Source organism: Phocoena sinus, chromosome 2, assembly GCF_008692025.1.
Source record: "Phocoena sinus isolate mPhoSin1 chromosome 2, mPhoSin1.pri, whole genome shotgun sequence".
In the NCBI taxonomy this organism is placed as follows: domain Eukaryota; kingdom Metazoa; phylum Chordata; class Mammalia; order Artiodactyla; family Phocoenidae; genus Phocoena; species Phocoena sinus.
Genome location: NC_045764.1, coordinates 152,660,303 through 152,681,829, shown reverse-complemented (window position 1 = coordinate 152,681,829; position 21,527 = coordinate 152,660,303). Strand labels below are relative to the sequence as shown.

The window sequence follows — 21,527 nt, the reverse complement described above, 5'->3', positions numbered from 1 at the left end:
ATCTTAATTGAATTATGACTCATTTTAGGCTTATTTCAGCTAAACATGACTGTTCTGGTACTATCTTATTTAAAGCTGTTCCCCTTTAAACTATTTTAAACCATAAAACCATTTTAGAAAATAGCTGGCATTACAACTACTGGAGACTGCGTGCCCTGGAGCCTGCGTGCCCTGGGCCCACATGCCGCAACTACTGAAGCCCGCGTGCCCTAGAGCCCGCGTGCCATAACTACTGAGCCCTTGTGCTGCAACTACTGAAGCCTGCATGCCTAGAGCCCATGCTCTGCAAGAAGAGAAGCCACCGGAATGAGAAGCCCACGCACCGCAAGGAAGAGTAGCCCTCGCTTGCTGCAACTAGAGAAAGCCCGTGCGCAGCAACGAAGACCCAACACAGCCCCCCCCACCAAAAAAAAGCCAGCATTTATATTAAATGGCTAAAAATAATTCTGCAAAATATAGATTTTATACCTACAGTTCAAATTTATTTCCTTTACATTTTGCAATTACTATGTCAATTATAATAGAGTAGAAAACAAAGCAGTAACCATAAAGTTGAGAAAGCATGGTGCTGACTATGCTCTGTCACTGAACAGAACTATTGTTTGCCAAATGCTAAAGTGCTTTGGAACAAAACCATTCACTCTACATGTAAACCACCATGGTCTTAGGTAAATCATTTACATTTTTCTTTTTTGCATGCTTGTGAGCGAAGCAGACTCAATGGTATGGTGTTAAATGGTATAAGATAAAATTTTGCTAGTCCACTTGGGAAAAAATTAGGTTCATCATCAAACATTAACACGTGACATGAATGCTAATTTGAGGCACTGTTCTTTCTCTCAGTAGGAAAAGAAATGGATTCCTTTGACTATTCATTCAGATGTAAGGAACTGGATAGGGTACATCATTGCCCTTCTGGATTACGGTAGCCCTACAGTGGTTCTTAGGATTAAGAAGTGTGGCTGGGAAGAGAAAGAGAAGTTAGTCTATAAAACTAGAGTGGAATTGGAGTCATTCAAGCAACAAGAAGTATTTTTAATTTCTTTTGAACAGTCCAGTCACAGGCAGACTCTGGTCTGAATTTCATTTTATAAAAGTCTGGAGTTACCATATAAAACGCCTTGTAAACAAACCCCAGACCCTAGTCCATGGTCAATGATATACTTCTATAAGCCATGTTGTTTTAACAGGTAAATACAAATCTAAAAAAATATTTTTAAAATTTTGTTCTCTGATGCCAAAAAGGAATGAGAACTTCCCCCCTCCTTTTTCATAACACATTTCCTTTTTCTTAACATCTTTATTGGAGTATAATTGCTTTACAATGGTGTGTTAGTTTCTGCTTTATAACAAAGTGAATCAGTTATACATATACATATGTTCCCATATCTCTTCCCTCTTGCATCTCCCTCCCTCCCATCCTCCCTATCCCACCCCTCTAGGTGGTCACAAACCACCTAGCTGATCTCCCTGTGCTATGCGGCTGCTTCCCACTAGCTATCTATTTTACGTCTGGTAGTGTATATATGTCCATGCCACTCTCTCACTTTGTCACAGCTTCCCCTTCCCCTTCCCCGTATCCTCAAGTCCATGCTCTAGTAGGTCTGTATCTTTATTCCCATCTTACCCCTAGGTTCTTCATGACCCTTTTTTTTTTTTCCTTAGATTCCATATATATGTGTTAGCATACAGTATTTGTCTTTCTGTTTCTGACTTGCTTCACTCTGTATGACAGACTCTAGGTCCATCCATCTCACTACAAATAACTCAAATTCATTTCTTTTTATGGCTGAGTAATATTCCATTGTATATATGTGCCACATCTTCTTTATCCATTCATCTGTTGATGGACACTTATGTTGCTTCCATGTCCTGGCTATTGTAAATAGAGCTGCAATGAACATTTTGGTACATGACTCTTTTTGAATTATGGTTTTCTCAGGGTATATGCCCAGTAGTGGGATTGCTGGGTCGTATGGTAGTTCTATTTGTAGTTTTTTAAGGAACCTCCATACTGTTCTCCATAGTGGCTGTATCAATTTACATTCCCACCAACAGCATAACACATTTCCTTTTAAAAACTTGTAATATAAATCCTTTTTCTCTGTTTTTGAGATGTACGCTACTCTTCTAAAAAGGTGAATAAACTTTCTGCCAGTTTTCCATCCCGGGACTGTCTTTTGGGGGAGGGGGCCCTTGGAGCCGCCTCTTTGAAATGCGAGCATTTAGAAGGATGGCACTTTGTCTCCCTGACGCTGGGGGTTTAGCCTAAGTGCTTGGCTCCAGGTAGTAACTTTCTGTTTGTCACAAAGATATGAGAACTTTTATTTTTCCTTTGGATACAGACAGTCAACATGTAAATAATGGATTATATCTGCCCGGCTATATAGAAGGGTGAGATTTCCTTGTCTTGGCAATCTCTTTAGTGGCCTGCCTGTAATGTGCATCACAGTCTGATTTTATGCTGATTCAGTAATAAAACTGTTTCCTTGTCTGCACTTATGAAGAGGATTATCTGGGTTGGCAGGTGATTTTACTTTTAGTCTGTTTCTCCATCGTGCTCCTACTACCAGATGAAGGTAGTAGAATTTATCAGGAATTCTTACAATTACCCAGAAAGAGAAATATTGCTATCTTTGTTTTAACAAGGGACTAAATTGACACACAAATAAAGGGAAGGTGCTGTGAGTCAGTGGCAGAACTAGGAGTGGAGCCAGCAGTTCTAACTCTGATCCTGAATGAAGAGAAAAAGAAAATGCAGAAATACCACACTTCTTCCCCCGCATAATTTAATTTGATTTTCAAGCTAAGTGAAACGGCTTGCCCTATGGTTCAACGGGATATAATGCTGCATCCTCTTCAGGAGTGGTTGTTTCTGGAGCATAATCCTGTAATCCCACTGCTTGCACACATTCAGACAAGGTCAAGGAATCAGATTTAACTCCACTATGACATTTTTGCTCTAAAAATAAGCCAATATTGTCCCTGTAGGGAAGGCTGATGGAGCGTGTGAATAATGGCTCTTCAATTCCCAGTAGCTCCCGGGTATGCTGAGAAATTACCTGTAATGCAAGGATAATTTTTTAATGGGATTAACCTGAAAATACAACTAAATCAAGTAAGTTTTACTTAGTTTCCTAGACCTCTTGAATGCTAACCCCTTAAGCTAATTCTATGGGGAAATAATAACGAGATAACACATTGAAAGGCTTCCTACCCTGGCATTATCAAAACACAGTTCTTAAGAGAAACATCACATGATTTATCTTTTTAAAAGTACCACTTAAAGATGTTTCTAGACCCTCGCATCAGATAGCCATGGATGAGTTCATTTCTTTTTCTTGGCTGAGCAATTTGACCAATGATATGAGCAGATAATATGTTCAGATTAGGAGCCATGACTTTCTCTAGGAAGGTTAATAAATAACTTTATAAGGGGCTCAGTTAACTAAGAAAAAAATTATTACTCAGTTATTCAACTTATTTGCCTGGAAAGAAATCTCAAACACTAAAAAGCAGACATTAAAGTTCCAGTTATTTTATTAGTGCCTATACTTGTATATTCTTTTAAAATATCTTTTGCCACAATTTCAGTGTCTCTAAAACATACTTTGTATTCATTGAGTACCATGCCACTTGATATCCTAAACTGTCATTGCATTTTCAAAGTCTAGTTTTAATTGCAGGTCTGTTATAACACTGCTATTTGAATTCATATTCTGCCTTTGGGTGAGAAGGTAGTCCGTGAAATTGCTGCTAGAACACAGTCAAAGGAGTATGTGGAATGGATTTTTGTTTGTTTAAAACTACTGGCCATAGTTACAAGGCTGGAAAATTCACACCACAGACAATTCTTAACCTGATGCAAAACTGTCCATTAGGAATACATTTTAGATAGCTAAAATACCATTATTAAACCAGATGTATAATGTCCTTAAGATCTGCTTGTTGATTCATGTAACAGTGTGGATTAATCTTAAATGCATTTTGCTAAGGGAAAGAAGCAAGACTCAAGGCCTACATATTATTTGATTTCATTCGTGTGACATTCTGGAAAAACTATAGGGATAAAAAACAGATTAATGGTTGCCAGGGATTAGGTGGAGGGATAGGCTGACTACAGTGGGGACACGGGAAGTTTTAGGGTGATAGAATCGTTCTATACAGTTCTGTGGTGGTGGATACATGACCCTGTGCATTTGTCAAAACCCACAGAACTGTATACTAAAAAGAGTGACTTTACTGCAGGTAAAAATTTTAAAAGCCAGGATGTTGTGGGAACCCATGATGGAATATAAACTCTGGGCAGATGAATCTAACTTTATTACAAATTAAGACAAAATCTCACTGAAGGGGGCTGGGAAGAAAGGAGGTGACCTAAATAACTTTAACTTTGAAAAACAGTGCTTTGTCTAGTTAGTGTAAGGCTAATGACAAAAAGAACCGTACACAAATACTGTACTCTTTTGGTAAATTTGTTTCTTATAGGGATACATATTTATAAATAAGCAGAGCCAGGTTTCTCACTGTCAGAGAAAGAAGTTATAAAGAAGCAAAGTGGGGTAGGGAGTAGGAAGGATGAAAGCCAGTATGAACCCTGTGGTGATGGACTAGAGTCGGGGATATCAGTACGAACACATGCTTACAGAAATAAGATAAATATCTGTGTATACATGGGTTAGTATATTTACATATATTTCCTACATCCTTCTGCTGAGAGTGCCTAGAAGCAGTAATACCTCAGTAGCAACAAGCACAACTAGTGACCACATCTTAGTTTCTAAATACCATTCTCTAATAAAAGCAACCAGGGCTCCTTGGAAACATGCCTGCTATTCTAGGGCTGTAGCAAGGAAAATAGAAAATGAGTCTGAAGTAAAGTGTAGTGCCAGAAAATGCTAAAAAACAATAAAGTGAAATAACGGGAACATGTCAAAAGGACACAGGAGACAAACTGAAAGAGTTCCCAAATAGGGAAGAAGGGACAATTAAACAGAAGAGTTCCTTAAGCAGAGTTCCAATTAAACATGGAAGGAATAAGGAAACAAAATCATCATTAGAACAACATAGTAATAACTGACGCAGGCAAGATACACTGATGAATACTAAAATTAGTGGGCAAAACTTTAAGAAGGAACAGGTAATTTGCATAGCCTCAAACCACCTCCCCCAGTATATCTATTACTGTGGCATTTACTCTATGTCCATAAACTCTTTGATACTCTTCCCTCCAGGAGGTGGAGCTTAATTCCCCTCTCTTTGAGTATGGGCTGGACTCAGCAACCCACTTCTAATGAATAGAATATGAAAAGGGAAACACAGTAACTTTGTAGTGAAGAAACTTGCAGGCACCACCTTGACCAAATGATCAAAGTTAACATCTCCAGTAATAAATCACATTGATACCATGTACTCCCTGATATGATTAGATGAGAAGGGCTCATCATCTCTGTGATAGTCTCCCCCCAAAGCATAATCTCATGGGAAACATAAGACAAACTCAAACTGAGGGAAATCTACACAATACCTGATCACTACTCTTCAAAGTGTCAAGGTCATGAAAGATAAAGATCAAGAAATTGTCATATATTGGAGGAGACCAAGGAAACATAACAGCTAAATACAAGATAGTATCCCCAACTGGATCCTGGAACGAAAAAAGGACATCAGTGGAAAAATTGCAGAAATCTGAATAAAGTCTGTAGTTTGTTTAATAGTACTGTGCTGGTGTTAATTTCTTAGTTTTGATAAATATATAAATGGTTTGATAAATGGTCACATAAGATGTTAACATTAGGGTAAGCTGGGTTAAGAGTATATGGGGGACTTCCCTGGTGGTCCAGTGGTTAAGAACTGGTCTTGCAGTGCAGGGGACACCAGTTCAATCCCTGGTCAGTGAACTAAGATCCCACATGCTGCGGGGCAACTAAGCCCATGCGCCACAACTAGAGAGCCCAAGTGCTGCAACTACAGAGCCCGTGTGCCACAATGAAATATCCCACGTGCTGCAACTGAGAATGACGCAGCCAAAAAATAAATATATATATATTTTTAAAAGAGTATATGGGAACTCTCTGTACTATCTTTGCAACTGTTCTGTAAAACTAAAATCATTTGAAAATTTTAAAATATATATATTTTTGTTTAGTGACAATTGCTGACATGTTGTTATGAATTTGTGCTATTTAAATAGCTTTCAATAAGGCAGGTGTAATAAAATTCCTGAGGTATTATTAAGCTTATAAGACTCTACTTTGTAACATAAAATCATGCATATGAAAGGAATAAGCAATTCATCTATATTCTTCTCCAAATATTTATCACAGAGTTCTTTTGTTCACTTGATGGAGTGAATAGTTTAAAATATTTTGTGAATTATTTGCTAAGACAGAAAGCTGAAGCAAGTGCTATCTTGTCTAGCTTGTCCCTAGAATAAATAAGATTGACTTTCTCTCCCGTTTTTACCAAGCTAGTGCATCACTATAAATGGGAAAGACAAGATAGTGGCTTCCAGTGCTCCCTTGGCCAGGTGAGAAGAATCAGTGTTTCTCTTTCACAGAACTAGAACAAAAAATCTTAAACTTTGTATGGAGACACAAAAGACCCCGAATAGGCAAAACAATCTTGAGAAAGAAAAACAGAGCTGGAGGAATCAGGCTCCCTGACTTCAGACTATACTACAAAACTACAGTCATGAAAACAGTATGGTACTGGCACAAAAACAGAAATACAGATCAATGGAACAGGATAGAAAGTCCAGGAATAAACCCATGCACCTATGGTCAACTAAGCTATGACAGAGGAGGCAAGAATATAAAATGGAGAAAAGATAGTCTCTTCAACAAATGGTGCTGGAAAACTGGACAGCTACACATAAAAAAATGAAATCAGAACATTCTTTAACACGATACACAAAAATAAAGTCAAAATGGGTTAAAGACCTAAATGTAAGACTGGTTATTATAAAACAGAGGAAAACATAGGCAGAACATGCTTTGACATAAATTGCAACAATATCTTTTTCGATCCATATCCCAGAGTAATAGAAAACAAATGGGACCTAATTTAACTCAAAAGAAACCATAAACAAAACGAAAAGACAACCCACAGAATGAGAGAAAACAGTTGCAAATGATGTGACTGACAAAGGATTAGTCTCCACAATTTACAAACAGCTCGTGTAGCTCAATATCAAAAAAACAAACAACCCAATCAAAAAATGGGCAGAAGACCTAAAGAGACATTTCTCCAAAGAAGATATACAGATTGCCAACAAACACATGAAAGGATGCTCAACATCACTAATCATTAGAGAAATGCAAATCAGAACTGCAATGAGGTATCACCCCACACCCGCCAGAATGGCCATCTTCAAAAAATCTGCAAACAATAAATGCTGACAAGGGTGTGGAGAAAAGGGAACCCTCCTACACTGTTGGTGGGAATGTAAATTGATACAGCCACTATGGAGAACAGTATGGTGGTTCCTTAAAAAACTAAAAGTAAAGCTACTGTATGATTCAGCAATCCCACTCTTGGGCATATATCCAGAGAAAAACATGGTTCAAAAGGATACATGCACCCCAGTGTTCATTGCAGCACTGTTTACAACAGCCAAGACATGGAGACAACCTAAATTTCCATCAACAGATGAACAGATAAAGATGTGGTACATATAATAGAATATTACTCAGCCATTAAAAAGAATGAAATAATGCATTTGCAGCAACATGGATGGAACTGGAGATGATCATACTAAGTGAAGTAAGTCAGACAGAGACAAATATCATATGATATCGCTTATATGTGGAATCTAAAAAAAACGATACAATGAACTTATTTACAAAACAGAAACAGACTCACAGACTTAGAGAACGAACTTATGGTTACCAGCGGGGAGGGGAGGGGTAGATTGGGAGTTTGGGATTGACATGTACACACTGCTATATTTAAAATGTCTTTCCATGAAAAAAGAAAAGAAAAAAATTAGTGTTTCTTTCTTCCTGCACCCCTCACCAGTCTCACCTATACATTCTCTGTCATCTTAGTATTTTGTAGGAAGAACAAAGGGAAAGGTGAGTCACTTCTGTAGGTGTTAGAGACATAAAATGTATGACAGCTTTGGAGGAGAGGTTACTGTGGGCTGGGAAGATCAGGAAAGACTTCATGGAGAGATAAGAATTGAGTTGGGTCCTGAGAGATGGTTAAGATTCATATTAGTCTTGCAGGGGAGGCGGGGAACTGAGCAAAGATGCAGAGGGAAGAATGCACAAGACAGGTTTGTGAGGGTGTGAGCTGGACCTGTGAGGCTGAAGCAGAAGATTCACATAGAAGAGCACCAGGCGAGAGAACAGTGGTGGGAGAAAACTTGTGGAGGGGCCTGAATCCTAAGCTGAGGAGTTGAGACTACCTTGTAAGTAGAGGGGATCCAAAGAAGCTTTGAGTAGTATGCTGTATAAATAGTTGGAAGGTGAGAGTCTAAAAGCAGGGTCCTTGAATCCAAAGGGCCTATAGACAGAGGCTAAAAGCAGGCTACTGGTACATTCTAAGTACATTCTAGTAAAGGTCTGATAAAGGTCTGAAAAAGTGGGAATGGAGAAAACCAGATGCTATAGGAGGAACTGATAGTTCTTGGGATCTTTGTGGGGATCAAAGGAAAGAGAGGAAGCAACCACTCTGAGCCTGGGAAACTAGGAGTATGATAACACCTTTGGGAGAAATTGGAGGCCAGGTTGGAATAAAAGGAGGATGGTTTGAGATGGTAGCACTGTTTCAGTGCTCTGGTGGGAAATTATACACAACTCACCTTCATGTCCTCGAAATCTGTTATACCCATCTGAGGGAGGTTTGAGCAGTTTACGTGGATGAGTTTTCGGCCACTGATGAAGTTTGTGGTAAAACACTCCTGTCAGTACAATGAGAACATTACTCAAAAGATGTATGGCAAATACAGGAAGAAAAAAGCAAGAAAGAGAAAAGGAGGTGGGAAGGAAGGAAAGAGGGAGGGAGGGGAGGAGGAATAAATAAATCGTATTTGTCTCTAGCTCTGTACTGAGAAAAAATTTTAATAATCCCACATATTTTCCATCTAAACTCTTGATTAAATTTCATACTGCTGCTTAATTTTTTTTTTTGCACGATACAACCAGTGCTTCTTTCTTGCCTCAACTACATTTTTAACTACAGTGGTACCAAAGATTTCAGATCTTGTTTTGTTTGTGGAACATAGTTGGCAGTGAAATAATAGGATTCACCCTATTTAAAAAAGAAAACTATCCTTGGTTAATTGGCTATATAAATTAGTACTGTTAGGTGATCATGATACATATAACACATTTGGGGCAGACACTAAGATTAATAGTACAAGTTCAAGTTAAGGGAGTTGCTACTAAAACAACCTAACAAAGTACCAAAAAGTCTACCTTGGATGAAATCTTTTTAGAAATACAGATTTCTATGAAAAGAAACCTACATAAATTTTTTAGTCTTTATTCAAGGATTGCAGAGAAGTATAATCACTGTGATGAATAGGAAAAACAAACGTGACCTTTCCTTCCTCTCCCAATATACAAATATGTATCAGTGGAAAGGCCAAAATCAAAATCCAAGTTACCTCTACCATAGTCCATGCCTCTTCTACACTCCTTCTAGTGAAGATGCAAAAGCTCAGGTAAGGATAGAGGAATAAGAGGTAGAGGAATGAGAGTATACGATTACAAAAAATGTTATTTTTGTATACCTTGTATTGAGGGAAGCCTAGCTGGCAAATCCACTCTGCAACTTTCTCTGGGCTCCATTCAAGATACCCAAATTGTAGGTCAGTACTTTTTTTTGGCTGGGTTTCTTTATCTTTAGGTACCAGTGTCATTGACTCTGGGGACAGATCTTTCTTTTCATTAGAGGACTCTTTTAACTCCCTCTGAGACTCAGAGTAATATGAGTTGAATTCATAATTGGTATCAGAAAACTGAAACAGATTTTGGAGTCCTTTAGAAAACTCATAATCTGTATTCACTGAGTCTACTTCACTTATTGGAAGAGACTCTAACACAGAGTCTTTTGAAACGTCTTTAGTTTCTTTTACTAACAACTTTCTTGTTTGATAGTCAGAGCACTCTGGCTCATCCCTGTCTACAGAACACTTAAGTCTGATTGGTTCTGGCCTATCTTCCTTGGCAAATTCTACACGTGTCTCTATTCTAAGTAGTGGTTTGGCTTTATATGGTAACTCTGAATCTATCTTCTTAGTTGGCTCTGTTTGTGTCTTCTCTTGCACCTCTGGTATGATATTCTGTGGTGGTACCTGACCTGTTTCTTCAGTTGACTTTCTCGGTTCTTTCTTTGGAAACTCTGGTTTAGTCTGTTCTGGTGGCTCTGGAACTTGCTCCTCAGTTGACTCTCTTAGTGTCTCCTCTGATCTGGACTTCTGTGGTGGTGCTAGACCTGTCTCCTCAGTTGATTTTTTCTGCTTATCTTTTTGATCTGGAGATTTGGTGTCCTCTGGTGGCTCTAGAACTTCCTCTGCAGTTGACTTTCTTTGTGTCTCCTCTTGAACTTCTGGTTTGGTCTTTCCTGATGGCTCTAGAACTGTTTCCTCAATTGGTTTTCTTGATTTTTCCTCAGAAAACTCTGATTCGATCTCTTCTAGTGGCTCTGGAATTTTCTCTTCAGTTGACTTTCTTTGTGTTTCCTCAGTAGACATACTTGGTTTCTCTTCTGGAAACTCTGGTATGGCCTGCTCACGTGGCTCTGTCCTTTTCTCCTCAGGTGACTTACTTTGTGTCTCCTCTGGAATCTCTGGTGTAGTCATCTTTGGTGGCTGAAGATCTGCCTCTTCAATTGATCTTCTTAGTTTCTCACTTGGAAATTCCAGTTTGGTCTGCTCTGTAGGTTCCAGACCCGTCTTTCCATATTGCTCTCTAAGTGACTCCTCCCAAACCTCTAGTTTGCTCCCCTCTAGTAACTCTAATCTTGTCTCACTGATTGTGGCCCCTGGAACCTCAGACTCGGTTTCCTTTCGTAGCTCTAGATCTGTTTCCTTAGCTGCCTCTATGAGCATATCCTCTGCGACATCTGGTTTGGCTTCCTCCTCTGGCTCCCCGTGCTTTTCGTCCACAAGGACCTCGAAATCCTTGAAAAGCTCTACTTCTATCTGTCTGGATGTCTCCGACTTTACCTCTTTGGGAATCCCTAGCTCAATCTCGCTAGAAATGTCTGTCTTGGACTTGTGGGGAGCCTCTTCCTCGGACGTCCAGGTGGGTTTCAGTCGTAGGTGTATATTCTTAGCACTCGCCGGTGTCTCCTCTTTGAAGCCCTCTTCTTGCGTCTCTGGTTGCGGCTCTTGGTCACTCCCTACAGGCAGCTCTGGCCCTGCCTCTGCCATGCTGCCTGGTTCGACATCTTCAGTCACCTTAAGAGACTGAAGTTTTGGTCTCTCAGGCTGCAGGTCTTCATCTTCACCGGGGCCGGAATCGTAACCTTCTAGGACTTCTGCAGTGACGCAGACTAGCCGACGCGCCCAGGCCTCCTAGCAACCCCAATTTCCGATAGCGTGTCTATGGATACCACGACTTCCGGCCGGGTCTCACTGAATCCTCCCCAGGTTTCGTTTCTTCTTTCAAGCACTGACTTTAAAAACCTGCGATCATAAGCACGCAGTAACCCTCCCCGAGCCTGCGTCGCAGGCCTCCGCTAGCCAGAGCTCTCGCGACCGCTCGGGGGCCGACGCGCTGCCCCTTCCGGCCCGCGGGCTCCGCTCGGCTCTTCCCGGCGCGCTGGGCCTTCGGCTCTTTCCGGAGCCACTTGCGGCAGGCTGCGGAGGCGCTGCGGACGCGGGCAGCAGATGTCGGACCCGCGGGCGGCTGAGGGGCCGGGCGTCTGGAGCCCCGCAGCCCGCCGAGGGCCGGCGCACGGCGTCGGGGACGGCCCGGGAGTGGAGGGGAGCCAGGCGGCCGCCTCAGGTACGCAAGGCCGGGCGCCGGCGGGTGGGTGCCGCCGGCCTCGGGACCCCGCACCTCGGTGCGAGGCTCGGCCGCGCTCTGCCCCGCGCTGCCCGGAGGAGCGGACCGGCCTGGGCAGACCCTTCGCGCGCGGAGCCCCTGCCTTCGCTCCTGCCCGGGCCCGGCTCCCCCGGGCCGCGACTCCCGCCCCCGCTGCCGCCATCCTTCGGGCCTGGTCTTCGCTCGAGATTATTTTCTACTCCTGTTTCGAAACGCCTTGGTTCCTGCCCCTCTTCCTTTCTCAGAACAGCCCGGATGATAGTGACAGGGCATCTCTGACCCTGGCGCCTCTTCACCTTCAGCACGCCTGCCCATCACTCCTTGGCTGCCGACCCCGACCCCACCGGCCTTGCTGCCCCTGCTTCTGGCTCCCCACCCCGATCCTCACCTCTGTCCCAGGTCCCAGCCATTCCACGCGCCTCTCTGCCCCCATCCGAATAGGCAGCCTCGCCTTCATCTGTCCAGAATCCCGTTTGCTCTAGCCTGCCTGCATATAGGGCCCCGCGCCTCACCTCGCATCCATCCTCTCCGCCTCTCAGAGTGGGCGAGATGAAAAGCGCAGTTGGAAATAGGTGGGCTCTGGGGTCTTTTGAATGAACATAGCGGCCAGAGCCAAGGCAGGAAGTCGGAGCTGAAATAGGAACTTTGGCGACCCTCCCTCATTCTCCGGGACCCTCCTCTTGTTCCGGAGACTTCCACCCACGCTAGTTCCTCCGTGTGGGTTACTTCATTGTCAGTGTCCGAAGGCGAAAGTGTCCAGAGATTACACTTACCTTCCGAGCCTCCTTATCATCACCACACGGGATGCAACTAAAAAGATGCTCATTTGAAATACGGAAGGGTAGGTAGGGGGAGAGTACTGGTCTCACTAAGTAGCAAGTAAAAATTAAATTTCCAGTTCTGAAATTAAAATAGACACCATGAAGTATAGCGGTAGAGGTGGTGCCATGATGCCTGGGTTGGAGTGTGAATCTTTAATTTACTTGGGCAAGTCACTGATCTGTGTTTGTTTCCTCATCTATAAAATGTGGGCACTATAGGGTTGCATGGACCACTATGTATGAGGCACTTGGTGCCTAAGCCACGGTACACAGTAAACTGGTGTTATCCGTTATGAGAATAAGGTCTGTTTTTGCTCACCGAAACTCCACGTGCTGTCAGAGGAGGTGTTCCTGGATGTGTATCTCCGGGTATGGTGACTTTCCCCGTCTTTTATTTCTATCCTAAATATCTCCCATTTCCTAATGCTGCTTGGGTCAAACACACACACACACACACACACACACACACACAGCTTTGAATCACCCAGCTTTTTCATGTGACTTTATATCTCTTACTTTAAAATATCTAACAATTGTTGTCTTTTTTCCTTCCTATGAACTCTTATGCTTTGTAGTAAATTCAGAATTGCTGGCATGTATTTAACATTATAGCAATAGAAATTTTAAGCATACTTTCTGAACGATTAAGCAAATGAACACTTAGGAAGTCTCATAAACATCTGTCTGTTGCATGTGTTAATATTTATAAATTAAGGATTTTTTTTTTTTACTTCCTCTTTAGATCCTTGTGGCAAATATACCCAAGCATTTTAAACAGAAAGGTCTTAAGAATAGTCCAGGAATGTTTTGGAGGATAGTGGGTTTGTCTCTGAGTGTGTCTCTCCCCCCACCCCCAAACCTTGTAATTGGTTCTTGCATTCACGTTTTCCTCCCAGGATGTTGATGGAAATACTTATTACTTTCTTCTTCTTGCCCTCAGAAAACAGGGTGAGTGTTGATTTCTTTTATGTCATGTAGGGGTTTGTTATTGTAGCTCAGAGCAAGCTCTTCCCCTTGAGGTAAGATTTGTTGCTAATAAAATAGCTAATAAAATAATAGTAATGATAGCTTACATTAATTGAATGCTTACTCTGTGCCAGAATGTGGAAAAAGATTTCCTTGTATTATCTGACTTAATCCTGTCAACAGTCAGGATGTTCTTCCGTTTTACGGAAGAACAAACTACAGCTGAGAGAAGTTAACTTATTTGCTCAAGTTAGGTGTGGAGTTTTTACTGTCTGTCTGAAATTGTCACCTTGTTATGATGAAGTTCAGAATAGTTTATTTTTTATTTTTATTGGCCATTAATCAAGTATTGGTATTCTAGGGCAGGTTACGGTCTTTGCTGTCTAGGGGTTTTTAGTTTGGTAAGATGAGAGTACCCAGGAAGAAAAATCGACCATTCAAAACTTTATATAATTGGGTGTCTTTTATTGCAATTCTTGCCACACTGTGTGGCATGTGGGATCTTAGTTTCCTGACCAGGGATTGAACCCTCGCCCCCTGCAGTGGAAGCATAGAGTCCTAACCACTGGACCACCAGGGAAGTCCCTATTACAATTCTTTATGTACGTACCCCCAAGAAACCAGCTTAAGGGTAGGGACAGACTCTATCTTGTCTGTTTCTCTCCTAGAGTCCTTGATGTGTCCTAGAGGTTCTGTAAATATTTGCTGGATTGTGAGACAAAGTCTCAACACAGGTTTGAAGGAGCATCAAATGAATATGAGGAATTAGGGTTGAGATGTCGAGAATGCTCTTTAGGTGAAAGGAGTTGTTCTCAACCAGCAGCGATTTTGCCTCTCCCAGGGGACATTTTGATTGTCACAACTTGGGTTGGGGAGGAGGGGAAGCGCTGTTACTGACATCTTGTGGGTAGAGGCCAGCGAACCTGCTAAACAGCCTCCAGTGCACAGAACTGCCCCCACAATGAAGAATTATCTGGCCCAGATGTCAGTAGTGCAGCTGTTGAGAAACCTTGAGTTAGAGTTCAGCTGGATTTCCAAAGTGGTGTGCAAAGCATGCATTTGGCTTAACTCAGAGTTGTATAGGCTTGGGAGTAAACTCAAAACACTGCTTGGAACTAGCAGTTTGTTTGATTGGATCTTTCTGCCACCTTCCTCTGGAAAATGATCCAATGAGTAAGCAATAGAGGCCTAAGAATGAAATCAAAAGAGGTTTCAGGGGACTTCCCTGGTGGTCCAGTGGTTAAAGACTCCGTGCTTCTACTGCCAGGGGAGCAGGTTCAATCCCTGGTTGGGGAACTAAGATCGCACATGCCACGCGGCCAAAAACAACAATAACAACAAAAGAGGTTTCTGTCATTCTCTCAGCAATAAGAAATGAGATTGGACATTCAGTTGTTACTGAATTAAGGGTTTTGATTTTTTTCATTGTGTCTTGTTCTTCAAAGCAGGAATTTATAATTATCCAGAATAACCATGACTTGTTTTTTAAAAGTATTCTAGGCAAAGAATACCTTTTGAGGGTCTTCGTGTTTGTCAGCTGCGGTTTTGGTAATAAAGTAAGAAAAATGTTGATATTCTTCTGAACTAAGCTCTCCATTGGTCATAGTGTTCTTGTTGTTTTATAAACTGTAATTGTTTTTAATAGTTTTTTATTTGGGGGCACCTGGGTCCTTCAGTTCCCAAGAGGAGAGAGAGATCACTCTTTGTATAGTGAAGCTCTCTGAGGCATATGTTACATCACTTAAGAACAGGACTTTTCTTTCTTTCGTTGTTCTTTTGTTTGTTTGTTTTTTAAGTTTAGGGAGCTTTGGGGAAAATAAAGGGCAAAGTCTGTTATGACCTTGAAGTGAGCAGAACTTGGTCTGGTATATATGACCCTGAGAGCTATCGATGCATGTAGACGTCAAGGACTGCAAAGAGGTCAGGTGAACTTGTTCATTATTCTTATGTAGGACTTAGAGCAGTGCAATAAGTCTTTCTGCAGTGATGGAAATGTTGCTTATCTGTGGCTATTTCGACTTCAATTAAAATTTAAAAATTGGTGGTTACTATATTAGGTGGAGCAAAAGAGTGGAAGTCTATGCCAAAGAGCCCCAGTGGTTTTTGGGTTTCTGGTTTTTTTAAATTAATTAATTAATTTATTTATTTATTGGCTGCGTTGGGTCTTTGTTGCTGCACACGGGCTTTCTCTAGTTGTGGCGGACGAGCGTGGGCTACTCTTTGTTGTGGTGCGTGGGCTTCTCATTGTGGTGGCTTCTCTTGTTGTGGGGCATGGGCTCTAGGCATGCGGGCTCAGTAGTTGTGGCTCACGGGCTCTAGAGCGCAAGCCCAGCAGCTGTGAAGCTCGGGCCTAGTCGCTCAGCTGCATGTGGGATCCTCCCGAACCAGGGCCCAAACCTGCATCCCCTGTGTTGGCAGGAGGACTCTCAACCACTGCACCACCAGGGAAGCCCTGTTTTCTCTCTGTTTAAAACAGGACTGCATCTTCCACACTTTAAACTTCTGGAAATAAACATATATTTCTTTCTCCTTTTCTTACTTCCTGCCTCTCTGAATCCAATTACAAGTTGTTTTACCAGTAGTTCTTACATAGTTTAGCGAATGTATTTAACCTTAAAAATCAAAAGCAATATCTCTTTTCACTATTTTTTCCCTGCATACATTAAGTTGTTAAGATGCTATGAGAAGTGGCTCTTCACATATGAAAGATGCTCAACCTAACTCACAATAAGGGAAGTGAAAATCGTAACTATGCTGGGTAGTTCAGTATCTCACTATATGTTGGCAACGGTGTGCAGAAACACAAACTTTCATGTATTGCTGAGGGGTGTGGAAATTGATACAAATGCTATGGAGGGCAATTTGTCAATATCTTTCAAAATTACAATATATGTCCTCATTGATCCTTTTTTTTCCAGGAGTTTATCCTATAGATCACACACCTATTTAATGACACAGACGCAAGGTTATTATAGCATTGCTTGTAATGGTAAACGATTAGAAAGGGGCTTCCCTGGTGGCGCAGTGGTTGAGAGTCCGCCTGCCGATGCAGGGGACACGGGTTCGTGCCCCAGTCTGGGAGGATCCCACATGCCGCGGAGCGGCTGGGCCCGTGAGCCATGGCCGCTGAGCCTGTGCGTCTGGAGCCTGTGCTCCGCAACGGGAGAGGCCACAACAGGGAGAGGCCCGCGTACCGCAAAAAAAAAAAAAAAAAAAAAAAGATTAGAAAGGACATAAATGTCAATAGGGAAGTGGTTAAATAAATTATGGAGTATCCAGCCATTGAAATGTTAATCAGCTGTGGAAAAGAATGAGGAAGTTTTTTTATATATAGTTATGGAAAGGTCTCTGAGATGTTAAGTAGAAAAAACAACATGTATGCTAGCATGTCTAGTATGTCCATTATTTGTGTATAAAAGTATATATGTATTCTTTTTATACACACACACACTTTTTTAATGCAAAATATCTCTGGAAGACTATACAAAACCTAGTAACATTGGAGGAAGGGACTGAGATGGGAGGAAGTTTTCACTGTATACTTTTATGCTTTTTGAATTTTGAATAATGTGCATATATTACCTATTCAGAAAAAATACACACAAGCATGTCCTGAGATTCTTCACTGTGTTTATATTGTAAGTTGGAGCCATTCTATGTATCTCTTTTTGCCTTTCTGCTCGTCAGGAACTGACCTCTTCTGGAGTTTTTTTTATCTCGGATAAAGTTTCTATGAGATACAGTTTGTAAATCTCCTTAGGGATGATTTTCATCCAATTCTTTTTTGTTTGTTTGTTTTTGTTGTTGTTGTTGTTTTGCGGTACGCGGGCCTCTCACTGTTGTGGCCTCTCCCGTTGCGGAGCAACAGGCTCCGGACGCGCAGGCTCAACGGCCGTGGCTCACGGACGCAGCCGCTCCGCAGCATGTGGGATCTTCCCGGACCGGGGCACAAACCCAGGTCCCCTGCCTCGGCAGGCGGACTCTCAACCACTGCGCCACCAGGGAAGCCCTCTTTTTTTCATTGAAGTATAGTTGATGTATAATGTATAAATTACAGGTGTACAATATAGTGATTCACAATTTTAAAATGTTATACTCTGTTTATAGTTATTATAAAATATTTGCTATGTTCCCCGTGTTGTACAGTATGTCCTTACAGCTTATTTTATTATGTTACTCTTTAAATCCACTACTGACTTCCTTTATTCTTGTGCTAATTTTCATTTCTGTCTAAAAATTCAACCTTATCGAAGTCTTCACTGTGATCCACTACTTACAGAGGCTGATACTGTTCGCCAGTGACAGAAAGAAGGCAGACTTGTAAAAATTCTATTTTGTTTCCATTTTATTCACTAAGGTATCTTAAAACTGAAAAGGGTAGAGGCAATGCAGGTTTCTGTTTTGAGTAATGTTAGACTAGGTAATTGGGATTATTTCTCCCACTGGGGACAATTAGGAAATAATTGGCAAAATATAAACATCTGCTTGAAGATCCTGGAAAGCTAGTCAGCTAGTCAGATAATGAATAATTATTAGGCTATGATCCATGTGAGGGCAGAAGTATAAAGATAGAGGTCTAGGGCTTCCCTGGTGGCGCAGTGGTTGAGAGTCCGCCTGCCGATGCAGGGGACACGGGTTCGTGCCCCAGTCTGGGAAGATCCCACATGCCGTGGAGCGGCTGGGCCCGTGAGTCATGGCCGCCGAGCCTGCGCGTCCAGAGCCTGTGCTCTGCAACGGGAGAGGCCACAACAGTGAGAGGCCCGCGTACTGCAAAAAAAAAAAAAAAAAAAAAGATAGCGGTCCAAGGATGAGAGTACAATTTGGGGTTCCTTTCTCCTCTGAGAGGATATGTTGAACTCCTAAGTGGGGAGGCTTAATGGCAAGACTGTGGAAGTGCTTCTCTGAACTAAAGCAACAGGGGTTAATCAAGTAGGGGAAACCCTGGTTAACCCCCTTTTCTCTGGGTTAGGACCATGAAAGGCCATGTTCTAGAAGTAAGGGTAAGTTAGAAGCAGGCCATTGCAAAGACTACAGCTCAGCTTCAGAAACATCTGAGTTCATGAAATTGGATTAAGTTAACCCCAGGGTGCTAGTGCCCCTAGGTATGTGGAAGAAGCAAAGGCAAATCTTTTCTGAAGGGTCACTGTAGTCTTCAAATTATTTTGACAAACAGTTTTACAGGAACAATTTCTGGCATGTATCAAAAATGACCAAATGCATGAAAAGACACAATATGAACAAAAATCAAAAGAAATGACAGTAAAAATGGATCCTAGGAGCATCAGATTTTGGAGTTACCAGATACAGACTTAAAAATAATTATATTGTAAGTCAACTATACTTCAATTAAAAATTATATTTATTATGTTCAGGAGGTAAAAGAGAAAGTTGAGAAATTTGGCAGAGAATTGAAATTTATAAAAATAGAACCAAATAGCAATTCTGTAACTGAAAAATACAGATGAAAATGAAGAATTCTGCTGATAGGTTTAACAACAAGTTATTAGACCTGAAGAGAGAACAGTGGATTGGAAGAAAGGTCAGAAGAAAATATGTAAAAATACAACAATGGAAAATTCAGGAAAGAGATGAGACATGGAGGATATGGTAAAAAGGTCTAACATTTGTATAATTGGAGTCCTAGAAGGTAAGGAGAGCAAGAATGGACAGAAGCAATGTTTGATGAGATAATAGCTATGAATTTTCCAAAACTAATGGAATCTACAGATTCACAAAGACCAGTACACCCCAGGTAGGGGTATATAATCCACAGTAGGTACACATTAAATGAAAACTTCTATAAAACCAAAGCATTATTAAAAGTAGCCAGAAAATATTAAAAGTAGCCAGAAAAAAATATTAAAAGTAGCCAGAAAAAAATTACAGTTTGCCTTCAAAGGAATAGTAATTAGACTGAAAGCTGACTTATGCACAGAGCAGTGAAAGCTAGATTATCTTTAGAATACTGAAAGAAAATAACTACCAATATAGAATTTTTTTCAGTGAAAATAGTCTTCAAGAATGAAGGTGAAATAAAGATATTTTCAGGCAATCAAGAACAGGATTTATCACCTACAGGTAACTGAATTCTTTAGGCAGAATCAAAATGATCCCAGATGAAAAGAAAATTGCAGTTTAATCTCCCTCATTAACATAGGTGCAAAAAGTCATTAGCAAAAGATTAACAGACTGAATCCAGCAATATATATGACCAAGTTGGGTTTTTCCAGGAATGAAAAGTTGCTTTAACATTTTTTTTTAAAAAAGTCAGCTGTATAATCACCATTTTAATACAGTAGAGGATAAAAATTATCAGTTTAGTAGAAGCAGAAAAAAGTGGTAAAATTCAGCCTCTACTTATGATTCAAAACTCTTAGCAAACGGGGAATAAAAGGAAACTTTCTTAATTGGATAAAGCATATCTACAAAGTCCCTACAAGCAGCATCAAATTTAATGGGGAAATTTTAAAGTTTTCCTTTTGAGATTAGGAATAGGACAAGGTTGTCTACTCTCACCACTTGCTTTTCATAATTTTACTGGATATTCTAGCTAGAACAGTCAGGCAAGAAAAATAAAATATATGAGGATTATAAAGGAATCCTATTCAGTCTGTTACTTGCAGATGATGACTGTGTACATGGAAATCCAAAAGAATCTATAGATAATTTATTGAAATTAATAAATTTGTCCAGATTGTTGGATATAGGTCAATATGCAAAATTCCATTGCATTCATGTATACTAGCAAAGAAGTTAAATATATATGTGTGTGTGTGTATATATATATATATATATATATATATATGTAATTTACTATAGAATAAAGAAACTTCAAATACCTAGGAACAAATCTCACAAAATATATGCAAAAACTTTATACAGAAGATTATAATACATTATTATTGAGAGAAATTAAAGAATAAGCAAATGGAAGGATCTACCATATTCTTAGTTTGGAAGACTCAGTATTGTAAAGATGTCAGTTCTCCCCAACTTGATTTATAGATAAAATACAATCCCAATAAAAATCCTAGAGGGTTTTGGTGGGCCATTTGGGTGGAGTTTGGCAAGCTGGTTCTAAAATATATATAGAAATGAAAGGCCATTACCAAAGAAATGAAAGGCCAATACCAAAGACACTCAAGTAAGAACAACAAGATGGGAAGATTTGGTGTATCAGGTATCAAGACTTTTTAAAAAAAAGTTTTATTGAAATATAGTTGATTTACAATCAAGACTTATTTTAAGGCTTTTACAGAATAGCCCAGTTAAGCCCTAGGAATAGAAATAAAAGCCTAGAAACAAAATCTTTCATTTGCAACAAAGATTGTACTTTAGAGTAGTGGGGCAAGAATGGTAAATATTGCTGGTAAAATTGAATATCCTAAGAGAAAGAAGGAAAAGAAAAAAAACCTTGATCCTTATCTCACACACCATAAACACAAAAAATCAACTCTAGTTGGATTGTAGATCAAAATGTGAAAAAAAATACAATAAGCTCCTAGACAATAATAAAGGAGAATATTTTTTTGATCTCAGTGTAGGGAAAGACATCTTAAACAGGACACACAAAGACTAATAAAGGAAAAGACTGATAAATTTTGACTACATTAAAATTAAGAACTTTGGTTCATCAAAGGACAGACACCATTAGAAGAGTGAAAAGGTAAATCACAGAGTGGAAGCAGGTATTTATAACATACAATTGACAAAAATTTGTATCCAGAACTCCTATAAATAA

At 40.5% G+C, this 21,527-nt stretch overlaps 2 protein-coding genes across 3 annotated transcripts in view; one reads left to right on the top strand and one right to left on the bottom strand.

Annotated features, from left to right (window-relative positions):
- Positions 1 to 3,161: 3,161 nt before the first annotated feature.
- Positions 3,162 to 11,648, bottom strand: SAMD15 (sterile alpha motif domain containing 15). Its single transcript, XM_032621752.1, has 3 exons — positions 11,643 to 11,648; positions 10,705 to 11,527; positions 3,162 to 3,172 (listed from the first exon to the last, which is right to left on the bottom strand). Exons 1-3 carry the CDS (start codon positions 11,646 to 11,648, stop codon positions 3,162 to 3,164), a joined length of 840 nt encoding a protein of 279 aa, XP_032477643.1.
- TMED8 (transmembrane p24 trafficking protein family member 8) overlaps positions 11,608 to 21,527 on the top strand; it is a 24,349-nt gene continuing 14,429 nt past the window's right edge. The window contains exon 1 of one of the 2 annotated variants that reach the window (XM_032623555.1): positions 11,608 to 11,960. In XM_032623555.1, coding sequence (XP_032479446.1) covers positions 11,843 to 11,960 — 118 coding nt within the window. In that variant the 5' untranslated portion in view covers positions 11,608 to 11,842. The remainder of the gene's footprint in view (positions 11,961 to 21,527) is intronic. The other variant, XM_032623557.1, reaches the window with a different exon arrangement.